At 44.1% G+C, this 14,425-nt stretch overlaps 1 protein-coding gene across 1 annotated transcript; it reads right to left on the reverse strand.

The window, feature by feature from the left end:
* Positions 1–1,727: 1,727 nt before the first annotated feature.
* Positions 1,728–8,083, reverse strand: LOC120238126 (5-hydroxytryptamine receptor 3C-like). Its single transcript, XM_039241721.1, has 9 exons — positions 8,017–8,083; positions 6,549–6,715; positions 6,090–6,134; positions 5,515–5,624; positions 5,051–5,220; positions 3,212–3,372; positions 2,490–2,694; positions 2,089–2,304; positions 1,728–1,957 (listed from the first exon to the last, which is right to left on the reverse strand). Exons 1-9 carry the CDS (start codon positions 8,081–8,083, stop codon positions 1,728–1,730), a joined length of 1,371 nt encoding a protein of 456 aa, XP_039097652.1.
* Between the last annotated feature and the right edge of the window lie 6,342 nt (positions 8,084–14,425).

Consider the following 14,425-nt stretch of genomic DNA (forward strand, 5'->3'; position numbering starts at 1 on the left):
CACTTAAAAAAGTAGGGGCTTGGGTTGCCTGCTGTCTCAGTCAGTTAAGTGTCTAACTTAGGGTCAGGTCATGATCTCACGGTTAGTGGGTTTAAGTCCTGTGTCCGGCTCTGTGCTAACAGCTCAGAGGCTGGAACCTGCTTTGTGTTCGTGTCCCCCTCTCTCTCTGCTGCTCCCCGGCTCATACTCATGCTCTGTCTCTCTCAAAAATAAATAAACATTTAAAAAAATTTTTTAAAATAGGGGCTTTTTTGGATAGTAGAAATAATATGTGCTCATTGAAAACAATTAAGAAAACACAGATGAAAGGGCACCTGGGTGACTCAGTCAGTTAAGCTTCTGACTTTGGCTCAGGTCATGATCTCATTGAGTTTGAGCCCCACATCGGCCTTTGCACTGACAGCATGGAGCCTGCTTGGGATTCTGTCTCCCTCTCTTTGCCCTTCCCCTGCTTGCTCATGTGCATGTGCACACACACACACACACACACACACACTCTCTCTCTCTTTCAAAATAAATAAACTGAAAAAAAAAAAGGAAACACAAATGAAGATACAAAAAAAAAATAGTAAACACTTCTAATCCCATAATCCAGAACAAAGTTTGCTTATGTTTTGGTCTCCAGCCATCCATACCTTTTTCTCTGCACTTCTCTCTGGCCCTCCTTTTCTTTTCTTTTCTTTTTTTAACAGAAGTTATGTATAATAACTGTTTTGTAACTTGTTTTTCCCACTTTATATCGTGGACCTGTTTCTATGGTATTAACATAGATCTACATTCCTACTTTAAATGGCTACAAAGCAACTAGTTATGTGGCTATAGGATAACTGATTTAACCTGAACCATCCCCTTGGTTTTTTGTTTTGTTTTGTTTTGTTTTTTGAGAGAAAGAAAGAGGCAGAAGGAAGCTTTAAGCAGTCTCCCTATCCCACAGCTCAATCTCACACACCGTGGACCTGAGCCAAAATGAAGAGTCAGACACTTAACCCACTAGCCACCCAGGTACCCCTAATGTGAACCCTTTAAATGAGGTCCTGACTAGTCTTACCAGCCCTCCTCCAAGCATATATATTCAGAAGGCCCTCTCTGATTTTGTGAATTCAGAGGGGGGGAAAAAAGGACACAGTATATAATTTATTTCAAAGAGCAATTTCAGGAATGAGAGAGCTAAAGGCAAGTGAAATGAAAGTAGTTGATACAAGAAGTATTTTGCAATTGTAAATATTTTATAGGAACTTCTTACAAATGAGACTCCACCTTTTCATTCTCTTAAAACTCTGAAAGTGTCTTCAAATCAAATAATATTATACCTGTTTAGAGTGAACTATCAAAGCATCTGCAAGAGGACTCTATGCTCCGGTGTTTGTGGACCTATAGCAAATGTACTGGGGAGCTCGTGCTTCCTGAAAAGTTGTTTTTTGGGGACAGTCAATCAAGGAGAGACTCTGCTGACCCTGACCCCCATTGATAAGAGATTCAGAAGTTAGGTGTGACTAAGGAACACTGAAAGTGTGTAGGAATGAGGACCATGACATATGAGATCAGGAAGTTTTGGGGGGCTATTCTGAACCTGCTTGGTATGGCTGTGTTGGAGTTTGGGGAGTATAGATGGGGACATGGTAGTCACTGTGGCTAAGATCAGGAATGGGGCCCAGGTCTGACTGGCTCTAAGACCAAGAGAAATTGCAAGCTGTGGTTTGCAGGGAGAAGTGGATATGGATGTCTTTTTAGGTGTTCCAGAGGATGATGACTGTGATGATGAAGGTGGCCATGAAAAGCAGGTAGAGGCGGAAGAGCAGGGTGTCCATCATGTGGCTGAACTGCACCCACAGGTCGACCAAATGCTGCTTCTGAGTCTCATCTTCCTGCTGGGCCCTTGTTGACCCAGGACGCGCATTTAACTCTGCCTCTCTGGGACCTGGCATCTTCCCCACTAACTCCACAGGCTCCTTCACACCTACAGAGATACGGATACCCAGCCATGGGTCATGAAGTTCACCTGGGGAGTGAGGGGGACAGGGATGGAGGAAAGAGTGAAAGAGTAGAGGTGTAGGAAGAGAAAATATAGGCAGGGCTGACTCCCCTTACCACACACGTGCATGAGGGTGAGGCCCAGGCCCGTATTTCCCTTCCCAGGTGCAGTGGAGCAGCACTTCCTTGGACTGGCACAGTTGAGGAGCAGAGAGTGGAGCCACCAAGGCATAGGTGGGGGCTGGGTGATAGCCATGTGTAACAGGTGGGTGATGAAGATGGTTTCTAGCAGGCTGATCACCATCAGGGACAGACACAGGGCAAAGTAGACACCTGAGGACAAAACAGATTCTAAGTAAACTAGGGAAGATTCTTTTCTACACTTGTCTTAATACTCTCCAAATCTAATCTTTCCTCAGAATCCCTTTCCTCCTTAAGTGGAGAGGCAGCCGGTTCTCCTGGTTTCCCTCCTTGTGCCCTGCTGCCTTTGCTTCCCTGGAAAGTGGGAGGGACCATACTGATGAGGGGGGTGCCCGTTGCAGGGAGTAAGTCATTCATCATGAGCAGGAAGACATTGTAGCCCAGCAGAAGGGTTATCTTGAATGGGGCACGATTCTCGCTTTCTGCTGGCAGGTAGAAGCTGAGGGCGTCGATGGCAACCAGAAAGCCACTGGGCACCAGAAGGTTTATGATGTAGAGGCTGGGCCTGCGCCTGATGGCCACCTGTGGGGAGGATTGTGGAGAATGTGGCAAATAAACTGATGTCACAGGGCTCATCTTGTTTATTTGATTATCTAATTCTTGCTGATGTGCTGAAGCTGGCTGTGGGATGATCACTTTAGGTAACACATGCATATAATTGTGTGCTCTAAAGAAGTACCTCACTTTGTTGTCTAATTTTCATTTGTAAAGATGTCCAACCTGCTGGGCACACAACTGTAGACTTCTAGGGGCAAACAGGGCCCTTTGGACCATCACAGAGGTGGCTGCTCCATTCTGAGCACTAGGGCTTGTAGCAGCCCAGCCCATCCTCCTCTCTGAAGGGTGGGGACGGGAAAGAGGTGATGGGAAGGGGGAGGCCTTGGAGATCGTTCTTCAGGGCAGTTAGGATAGAGGGTGGAGTGGGGAGTAGATGCTTAACCCCCTGGAAATTCTTTTTTACATCCCAGAGTGCCTTAGATTAAGAGGAAAATCAAAGAGCAACTGGAATCAGAAGTCAAACAGGGACCTCTGGACTTACATAGAACGTGATCTGGTCGTATAGGTTGCTGCCCACCAACATCTTTGGGGTGGCCTTGTTGATGCCCAGGAGCTCCCACTCTCCGTGGGTCTGGATGAGGTTGTGAGATGTGTCTGTTATCTCCCACACTTCCTTGTCCATGCCCAGTAGCATGCTGTCCACTGCAAGGGAGGCCAAGGGCAGTTTGGTCCAGAAATTCTCCCAGCTTCCTGCCTCCAGACTCAATTCCTCCCCTACTGAGCTTCTTCAACAAATTTTCCTCACTTTTCCTTTAAGACAAGGCATCTAAGTTTTCTCAAAGGTGGATTACAGGACCACAATTCATGTGTGTGCAGGCTGCAGCATTGATTTTTTTGTTTTTTGGTTGAAAACAAGAATGAGTCAAAGTTGTTATGGGAATGTTGGATATGACTCAAACGTGAGTCAAGAACTTCTGCAATCATTCCTATTTCCCTTCTCCATTCTCCAGTTTTATGATGTTGTTTTGGTGGAATCAAACATGAACAGCTCAACCATGAAGGCCCATTATAATGATTAATTTATCCAAATCTGCCACATGACACCTGGTGGCATTCAGTGTGTTTACTGATTTAAGTGTGTTAGCTATCAAAATTAAAAAGTTTTAGCTAGGGGTGTCTGAGTGGCTCAGTTGGTTAGGGTCCGACTCTTGATTTTGGCTCAGGTCATAATCTCCCCCCTGTGTCAGGCTCTGTGCAGATTTCCTCTCTCCCTCTCTCTGCCCTTCCCCCACTTGTGTGTGCTCTCATTCTCTCTCTCACTCAAAGTAAAGAAATAAACATTTTTTAAAAATTAAAAAAAAAAGGTTTCAGCTAAAAATTGTGGAGGTGCAGTAGCTTAGGGTCAGATGGACCTCATTTGGCAGAAGGCCCATCCAAGATCTCAAGCAGTAGTTCTTTTTTTTAGAGTTTATTTTTTATTTTTATTTTTTAATGCTTATTTATTTGAGAGAGGGGGAGAGAGACAGTGTGTGAGCGGGGGAGGGACAGAGAGATGGGGAGACAGAATCTGAAGCAGGCTGTCAGCACAGAGCCTGATGTGGGGCTAGAACTCACAAACCATGAGATCATGACCTAAGCTGAAGTTGTACACTTAACTGACTGAGCCACCCCGGTGCCCCTAAAGCAGTAATTCTTAATCCTGTCTTCACATTAACATCACCTGAGGACATATAAGAACTAACAGTACCTGAGCCCCACCTGGAGCAATTAAATTGGAATCTCTGGAGTGATGCATAGTCATTGGTATTTTTTTTTTAATGTTTTATTTATTTCTAGGGGAGAGAGAGAGAGAGACAGCATGAGCAGGGGAGGGTCAGAGAGAGGGAGTGACAGACTCTGAAACAAGCTCCAGGCTCTGAGCTGGTAGTCAGCACAGAGCCCGACGCGGGGCCTGAACCCACGAACTGCGAGATCATGACCTAAGCGAAAGTCGGATGCTTAACCGACTAAGCCACCCAGGTGCCCCAGTCATTGGTATTTTTAAAAAGGTTTAGTGGTGGGGCACCTGGGTGGCTCAGTCGTTTGAGCGCCGACTTCGGCTCAGGTCGTGATCTTGTGGTTTGTGGGTTCGAGCCCCACGTTGGGCTCTGTGCTGACAGCCAGCTCAGAGCCTACTTCAGATTCTGTGTCTCCTTCTCTCTCTGATCCTCCCCTGTTTACGCTCTCTCTCTCTCTCTTTCTCAGAAATAAAACATTAAAAATAAAAAATAAAAAGGTTTAGTGGGCAGAGTTGAGAAACACTGATCTAAAACCTTCTCTAATCATACACTTAAATATCTTCCCCAAATCTTGAATAACTACCAACACATGTCTTGCTCACCTGTGTAGAGGAAGGAGCTGAAGGTTAAGGTGCAGTTCTGTTGGTCAAAAGGGAAGTAGAAGATGTCTAGATTACAGATGCTGGTCACCCGCACTGGCCGGTCATACTTCATTCGACCTTCACTGCTGACAAATGCGGTGAGACCTGGAGGTGCTCGATCCACATCCATGCTGCTTGTGAGAGGAAGGGAGTGGGTGCTGTGGTGCCTTCATTACTTTTGTTTCCCTTCCTGTCATTAGTGTTGTTTCCCTTCCCAAGTCTTCCTCTCCTGTGCTCTCCTGTTGCATTCTTTCTCTACTGTCACTCTGTCTTGTCTCTTGTGCTCCTCATAGTGTTTTGTGGGAGACAATTAATTGAGACGGTGACATTGTCTGAATCTTTTGATGTTCTGGCGCCCTGCACTGCCCCTAGGCTCTTTTTTGCAGATGGGTTTCATACTGGCTTTCCCCAGCCCAGATACGCACGATTCTATAATGAAGATGTCTGGGAGCCACAGGTTTTCAGCTGATACAGTAATTTTATTGATGCTGACACACTCTTCTGGGTTCCAGCTGATGAAGTCATTGTCCCACATCTGTAGCCAGGGCAGTGGGAAACCGGTGAGTGATGGTGGAGCTTATGCAGTCAGCCTCTCCTGCCCCTCCTGTTCTTCCTTGAGCTCTGATCTTCTTTCTCCCACTCATGTCCCTAATGACCACAGCCTGTTTCTCCCCTCTTTATCTAGCCAAATGTCATTGGACACTTTAGTGGCTTTTTTTCCAGGCAGACCTTAAATATAGCCTAAAATCCCTTGGTCACAGGAACACACCAATATATTGGCCTGGAACCATTGAGCCATTTTCTTGGGTCACCATTTCCACCTTGATAAGCTACCCAGAGAGATTTGTGTCCCCAAGGCCAGGCCAGTTCCAGATGGAGTTATTTGGTCACAGAAAGATTTATACATTGGGTAGAGATTTGGACTAGGAAACCTTTAAGTCACTCCTCAAATTTATACTTATAAATGGAAGTGAGAGGGAGATAGTTGAGGCTGCCTTACCAAATTCATCCACAGGAATGATGTCAGAAGCTGGAGCTGTGCATTCTGGTAAAGAAATTCCCATCCAGGGTTGTTAGTGCAAAAGACTTGACCCATGCCCACCTCATATTCTTATGAATATTTAATAATTTATTGGGCCAGGCATAGTTCTAGATGCTGGACTGTCTTTTCCTTATTTGTCTCCCCTTGTATCTAGGGACAATTCAGTTTTAATTGACATACTGCTCTTTTTTTTCCTGGAGCATTCTAGTAAGGACAGGGCTCAAGGACAAACCCTTCCTGAAAAAATATCACTGTAGCATTCTTCTTTATGTCTCCCCATCCCATAGGAAAATCCTCTAATCTGTACAGAATCCATTCAGAGGACTGAATGTTCACCACTAGACCAGTAATGGATTGACAGGGTAGAGAATCCTTGTTCCTTATTAGAAGCTATGGAAAGTGAGGACCAGATCTCACCACTTCCAGGATGGCAGACAGGGTGAAGGAGATGTTGACATGAGTGGGGATGCTGTTGTTGACAACTGGACGGAAGGCCTTTCTGTCAAACACTGCTTGGAAGGCAGCAGGATCCACCCCATGCTGGTCAAAGCCTGAGCAATTGATGGTGAAAGTGTCGCCTTTTCCTATAGTAAGCAGAGACCCTGTGAGAGAGGGCCTCTGTTGCCAGGGCTGAAGCCTCTCTGCAGAGAGAAAACAGGTAACATACTGGGAGGAATGATGAGCCCTCCTCCCTGGGCCAAGATTTCCCAAGGCCAAAGCCCTTCCTGCCAGGCCAGAGAGGATGGGCTGGTCAAGTAGGCAAATGGTGGAAGTTGATGTGGTAAGATGAGTCAGGGCTCTATTCTCATTCTTATTGTTTCATCCTCATGCAAAACCTGCCCAAATCTATACTCGAACTTGGCCTTGGTGCAATGGCAACCACTTCAACAAATCCTCAAATGTATGTCACAGGCTTCTTGGGTCTACCGAGTAGCACCTCTCAGCACTGTCCTAAAAGTTGTCATCTGGGTCACTTGGAAATCTTGCTATAATGTACGTTCCTCATTCACAGGGACCTCTCTTTACTGAAGACAAGAACTGACCTGTCAAGAAAATAAGGGAAGTAAACAAATGTTCTTCCTAGGTAGATATGGATAACGTGTAGTAGGTATTCTGAATGGGTATGTACCTTGGTGCTATGCATTTATTTTGCCCTTCTCAGATTTAGCGACCTCAGATATCTTGGGTTTTATTTCCAGCATTGGGATAAATAGGTGATATCACTGAGCTTGCACCATATGCCAATCGTATAGTGAGGCATGTACAGGTTTTGTGTCTTGGCCATGACCAGGGAGCCCTCTTGGTAGTACCTGAACAGAATCTTAGCCCCATTTCCAGCTTTGTGTGATCTTTTTTTGCTCTGCTTGCTCCTGTACAACTCCATCTCTTTTTGTAATATTTAAGGTATATGCGCAGGCTAGGAACAAATATTCCCTCATGGAAGCAAATTATCTACCTCAGATTGATTCCTCCCCCCCCCCCCCAGTGTTTTATTTACTACTTCATGGCATGTTTAAAGTCATTTGCTACTCTTCTCACAGCTACTATGTCAAGGGAAGAAGACAGGGAGAGTGGGATGAGGGTGTAGGGGGAGGGGTGTTGGAAGTGGATGAAAAGGTATAATTGGAGAGGTGATGAAGTGGGACAGTTTGGCAGATCCCATGCAGACAGGAATAGAGAAGTCAGTGTGTACTGATCAGCAGACTGTCTTTCTATCTCACACACACACACACACACACACACACACACAAATACACACACTCAAGACAAAGATATTAGGGAAGAAATATTTAACATGTTAATTCTGAATGTCCTCCAAGTGCTGCAGAGAAGTTCCTAGATGACCATCAGAACTACACTGTCGTCTCTTGTTGCCCCATCTTACCTGGAAGCAGAAGGTTGACAGTGAGGTAGAGGAGGAATCTCCCCGCTGCAGGCCAACTCCCTTCCATCCTCCTCTTCTGGACTCTTCTCTGGGGACTCAACAGGAGCCCCCAAACCCTTGAGCTTAAAGGAGCTCAGACCACACCTTGGTTCCTGGTTTTGAATAGTGCGCATGACAGGTAACCACTCCCTGGTGAGAGGCTGTGGCCAGAGAGGTCACAGCAGAGTGTTCTGCTTTGCCCCTGTGTAAGTATGCCTTCCGGGCTCCAGGCAGGGGGAAAGGTAAGCCGAGACTAAGGGAGAAGCACCTGTTTGAGAGCTCTGTGCTGAAATCAATAACAAAATAACTTGCCTTAATGAGAGGATGTGAGCTGGGGAAGTAAGAATTAAATTCTTTTAAGGCCAGGGAATTTGGAGATTTGGAAAGGTGATAATATATAGTGATTTGGTTATATATTCACTAGGGATAACTGCAAACACCAAATTATAAATCTTTGTTCATGCCCTCATCATCTTTTGTTAATATTTTCCAACAGCCCCTAACTAGACTTCCTCCTTTCAATCTCTCTGCCTTTTCTGATTCATTTTACCTACAACAAGTTTTCTATACATTTTTTACTTTATGCATTGATTGCATGATAATAGAAGTTACAAAATTAAGGTAGCAGAACCCCTTTTAATGTCTTTGTGTTGTCACTAGTATTATACATTATCATAACTAATAATCGCAGATAACATAAATATTAATGGCATGTATCAATATTATGTCTTATGTGACATCTCTATAGAAAACACAATTTGACCAAATGAATGAATTGGAGCATTGTTATATTAAGTATCTTAGTTACATTTCCAGAAAGACTTGGAAATTTTTTTTCTTGCAGAAAGGGGAAAGGATCAGACCTAGAGTACAAAAGAAACTTTGTTTAGATGAAAGATCATGGCAGCCCTAAATAGAAAGTGCTGAGGAAGACAGGAATGACAAAGGGGCCCCAAGTAGGATAGCACGGCAGAGAGAGATTTTCTGTCTAAGGTTTGAAATATCTGCAGTGCGTCAGCCCCACCAGCTCTGTCAGGCATTTCTTCCCTGTTTTGGAAACTTGGCCAGAGGATTGGGTCATAATGCCATGTAGGACCAAAGTACTACTGTGTCTATATCCATGTAGACACACCTATGTGGCACTGGACTCCTAGAATGGCTAAGAGTGAAGGTCTTTTAAGTACACTTGAGTTCCACAGGTAAGCTAGGCTATCAGACCTTGAGTCTAGGAAATGAGGGTTAACTTCAAGTGTAATGAAGGCAGCTGAAGACGATTGTGCATCTTGCTTTTATCAAGCTTGGCTGAAAAACTGGACCTAAATCTATAGGCTGAACTTAAAAGTAGGTTTAGCTGCTAGGAAGTGGATATGATAGAGGCAGGGAAAATAAAGCAGTAAGGCATCTCCTCTCCTGTTCTATAACCTCATGGAAAGTGGGAAGCACATCTTGTCCTTCTCCCCACTATTCTCTCCACCCCCAACCCCGTGTATGACACATAGTAGTTAGCAATCAATAAATGTTAGTCAAATGTCTGGCCCATCAGTTCACTATGGATGGGGAGAGACACACAAGCCTTGGCTAGATGTAAGAAAGGTGGTTAGGAAACTAATGGGGGTCCTGAGGCCATATCAGAGAAGTTACCTGCTGCTCCCATGGTGTAGCTAAGGTGTGGGCTTGATTGTGGGTGTGGTTTGGTAGAGATGGGGGTTGGTAGAAGTAGCAGGTAGGATACAGAGGGCTAAAGCCAGGGCCCAGCTTTTTATTTCTGACTGCCCCCTCTAAGTTTCTAATAAAGGTCTAACCAGAACGACTATTCATTGAGTTTGTGTCATGTGTCCTACACTGTGTTAGGTACTTCACTTATAGTATTCTCTCTCTCTCTTTTTTAATGTTTATGTATTTATTTTGAGAGAGAGAGAGCATGAGTGCAAGTGGGGAAGGGACAGAGAGAGAGAGAGAGAGAGAGAGAGAGAGAGAATCCCAAGCAGGTTCCATGCTGTCAGCACACAGCCTGGCGTGGGGCTTGATTTCACGAACTGTGAGATCATGACTTGAGCCAAAATCAAGAGTCGATGCTTAACCAACTGAGCCACCTAGTATTCTTACCCTCACAACTGCTTTATGAGGTCAGTGGTATTACTCCCATTTTATAGGTTATAAAACTGATGTGCAGATGGTCAAAATATCTTGCTCAATGTTCACCCAGGTAAAAATAGGTAGAATCCAGATTCAAACCCAGGTTTGATTCCATCGTTCTTTCCTTGCTCTTTTTATTACTCCATAGCTGGGAAGTCTTATGGTCTGGATTATTAGGCCCCTAGTTTCCCATTACTGAAATCCCCAGGTCTAGACAATGCTTGGATTCAGAGGTAAACAGTGGGGACAGGAGCTGTAACTTTGCAAGTCACAGACACCAATAACTTTCTCCCTAATTTATTCTCAGCAGGATCATGCTGCATGGTCCCACTCATCTGGGACCTTGGTGGATTGAGTTTGGGAATATATCTGTAACCTGGTAAGGGCAGAATTAAATGGTGGAAGGGGGAAATGAGGGCCATTATTTTGCAGTCACACACAGAGGCCATTGACCAGGGCTAAGGATCCAGGAGTACAGAGGCAGCTGAAACATCCAAACTGCAGAGTGGGTCACTAGCTGGGATCAGGCTGGCTATTGTGCCTGCAGCAGGAGAGAAGGAAGGTCCTGGGACTCTGAAATACACCTGGGAAAAGAGTCCCATGGACAGCACTCACCTGAGGCTACCCCTTTGACAGGTTCAGGCTCTGATCCTGGGCTCTCTTAAAGTAGGCCAACCCCACACTTATCACTTCCTTTTTCTCCACTTCATTTTTCTCACCTAAAAAAATGAGTGGGTTGAACTAGAAAGTCAGTAATTCTTTGTGTCTACTGCCTCTCACCTACAAGTTGATTTTGCACACTAACTCTCAGTCTGCATGATCAATAGATATTCTCTGGTGCATCACGTTTGGTTTTCTAGGTTCTGTAAGCTTGTGAATAATTTTTAAATCCATATTTTAAGAATAATTTAACCTGTGTTAGCTCCACTTCACAAATGGAATTTAAACTTATGGGGTGAAGCCACTTGTATAAAGTTTTACCCAACAAGTAATGCAGTCAGATTGGAACCCAAGGTTGCCAGATTTCAAAGTCTCTCTGGTATATACTATTTTTGTACTTGCCGTTTAGAAGAACCAGTACTAATGAATGACTAAATAAGAGAGGTTACCAAAGGGAGGATCAGAAATTGGAGAGGAGGAAAAAGACGGCCTTGAAATGAAGTCTGTGACTTCACATCCTAGAATAGACCTGAAGGAAGAGGAGAGAGAGCAAAGATAGTAAGGAGATAATAAATTTTAATGTCAAGTTAATATGGAGCCAAGAGAAAATGTAGAAAACATGGAGAAATACTGCTTCTAATAGTTCAGAGAAAAAGGAAGTGAGCACAAATGCATGGGAGAACCACAGGTAACACTGCAGGTAAATGGACAAGGTGAAGAGCGATCATCCAGACGCAACCATCAGATGCAAGATAGCCCAGGCAGGAGCTATCTTGTCAGCAGAGTTTTCTAAAGATTTTCCTAAATTTTTCTAAATTACCTTTCAAAGCCTTTCAGAAGTTTGCGCCATAACAGGAGTAAAGTCATTAGCCCTAAGTGTGCCTATAGGGTTCTGTTACAGGTGGAATAGAAAGGCAGCAACCATATCTGTAAATTTTCTGGGAGAATTCTGGTTTCAAGGTTCCGCATGACTATCATTTGTGCGTTAAGATTGTGTGTTCATATTTTGCTTGTGGAGAAGATAAAATTGCTATATCATGCCTTCTCTTGCTAAAAGGAGATCCAGCCTCTTAATTCACGTGTCAAAAAAGACAAATCAGGTATCTTCTATTCAAATAAAACATAAAGCTATGTGTCAGAAAACATGTAAAGAAAATAAGCAGAAACATATGTACCATGAAGATGGGTGCAAAAAACAAAATGCCACAAATTGATCTTAAATAATTTCAGAACCTCACAAAAGCTGGGTAAATGGGGTGTTTAGCAAAGTCAAGGATGAGTTTCCAGGTGAGGTAACTATCTTGGAACAAGGTATGGGAGTAGATATCCAAAAATATCATAGAATATGTATCAGCAGCAAAAAAACTAAATCCATAGAGAATACAAAGGGAAGGTGGATTTCCCAGGTGAGATCTGGGGAAATACATGCTACAGAAAGGAGTGGGAAAAGTGCAAGTAGTGAACTCGGTTGGCTGTTATGACTTATGATAGGGGTGGAGGGGAGAGAAGAGGAGTGGGGAAGACTGAGGGAGGGAGTTAAAAGAAATGTAAAAGAAAGTTTGTCTTTGGGATCCTGATCAGGGCCTTGCTTTTTCTGTTTTAATTCTCCTAAGGTGTCAGCAGATAAAGATGTGCTGTGAAACTGATGTCTCAATGTGGGGTTCTTAGAGAGCCTGTCCAGTTTTCAACCTCATTTTTTTTAAATTTGAGACAGGGAGAGAGAGAGACAGAGAGAGAGAGAGAGAGAGCGAGAGCATGAGCAGGGGCAGATTAAGACAAAAAGAGAATCTCAGGCAGGCTCCATGCTCAACACAGAGCCCAACACGGGGCTTCATCCCTTGACCCGGGGATCATGACCTGAGCCAAAATCAAGAGTTTGATGTTCAACCAACTGAGCCACCCAAGCGCCCCTCTTGTTCAGTTTGGCGGGCAGTGTGGCAGAGAAGCTCAGAGGCCGGTGTCTGGAGTCAACTGCCCGGGTTCCAACCACAGCTCTTTTATGTAATTAGTTGGGAACCCTGGGGCCCACTCAGTGGCAGTCCCTCACCTCTCTGTGCTTCATTTGTTTTATTTATTTCATCCCCTTTATTTGAATCTATAAAATGGGGATAAAATACAAAATCACAGTTCTAAAACCTAAAGAACTTTGAAAAACAGATGATTTTTCACAAATTATTCGGTGGCAAAAGCTGACCTGGACTGATGGGAGACTATATCCATGGTTTCGTTTCTGCACCATACGGTAGATATTCAGATCTCACTGCACAAATAGTAATGTGTTTGATTTCAGGGTGCTGCCCCCTGCCCCATACAGTATGTGCATAATTATTTACTTTTTTAAATCTGAAAAATTCCAACTTCCAAAATACATTTGACTCCAAGGGCTGTGGATCTACAGTTCCCACTTCATAGAGTTACTATAAGGATTAAATGTAGTTATTTATCTAAAACACCTAGAAAAGTGCCTGCCACATATTCATAACTTAATAAATGTTGGTTATTATTATTAGTATACTGCATCCTTTCTAAGGACCCATGTTGTAGCAAGCTGTGAGTTGAGAAGTTGTGGAAATAGTAACAGATACACTAATATATTTAGATGAATGTCAGGGCTCCTGTTTTGAGCCTAGATTGTGTAGATGAGAGGTTTGGGACATTCCTGGAAGACTGGTGATGGTGAGGAGGTGCTTGACAGAGCCCTAGAAGCTGAGAAACCAAAGACCTTTATGGGGAAAAAAAATACAGAGAAAATAAAAGGAGAATTAAGGAAGACAATTTGAGTTGGAAAAGCATGGGCAGGTGCAAGGAGTGATTTGTAGCTTAGCAGGGTACTTCTGCCTCAATACCCCCAGATTCCCATAGACTCGTGCCTGAGTCCTTGTGGAAGGGGACTGCAAGGAAAGAACAAGTAATAGCTGGTCCTGGTGACTCAGTATTCAGCTGGGGACATCTGCCCCTGCTGCTTGGGCCCTGCGGGCAGATGCTCCTGCAGCAAACACGGGGGAAGGACCGTGGGCCCGCACCACCAACAGCAACTTTTCTAGTGAGCATTGGTAGTCTTGACACCCTTTGGGCATCTACAGTGAGCAGAGGGAGCCAAAGAAGTTTGATGAAGAGCAGTGGAGAGGAGGAACCAGGGAAATAGTGTTCAGTAAAGACTACCATTAATCTCTTAGGCTTACGATAGAAAGTAGTAGAAGAGACAAAAGAAAAGAAATGGTTGCTAAAAATAAAAGATTTTGTGTGAGTTGTAATTACTTTGCTTGCACATCTGTGCTTTTCTGAACGTGGGGTGTCCAGCAAATCACGTCACGGCTCCATGGAGCCTCTGCCTCCCCCAGACAGCTAGTGGGAGAGATGGGCCAAAAGACAAACACTTGCAAAATCACAAGGCAAGTTCCAGGAAGGGGAATTTTCCAGTTCATATGAGGGCATTTGTGTTATTCTCAAGTAAGGCAGATGCCATTTTCAAATGTGCTTTCCTTGGCTTCTGCTCTTTCCTTTGGATAATTAAGAGCAGTCAACTTTGATTACAGTACAGGCAGTTAACTGTAATTCGGGATTATGTTAACAT

The sequence above is a fragment of the Hyaena hyaena genome, unplaced genomic scaffold, assembly GCF_003009895.1.
Source record: "Hyaena hyaena isolate Hyena2069 unplaced genomic scaffold, ASM300989v1 scaffold_199, whole genome shotgun sequence".
Classification (NCBI taxonomy): domain Eukaryota; kingdom Metazoa; phylum Chordata; class Mammalia; order Carnivora; family Hyaenidae; genus Hyaena; species Hyaena hyaena.

Excerpts from the sequence above, each read along its gene's own strand:
- LOC120238126 (XM_039241721.1), bottom strand. The coding sequence starts at position 8,083 with ATGGAAGGGAGTTGGCCTGCAGCGGGGAGATTCCTCCTCTACCTCACT. Across the intron at positions 5,625-6,089 it reads CATTCCTGTGGATGAATTTG|ATGTGGGACAATGACTTCAT; the intron begins GTAAGGCAGCCT and ends CCCTGGCTACAG. Across the intron at positions 3,373-5,050 it reads CAGCTCCTTCCTCTACACAG|TGGACAGCATGCTACTGGGC; the intron begins GTGAGCAAGACA and ends CCTCCCTTGCAG.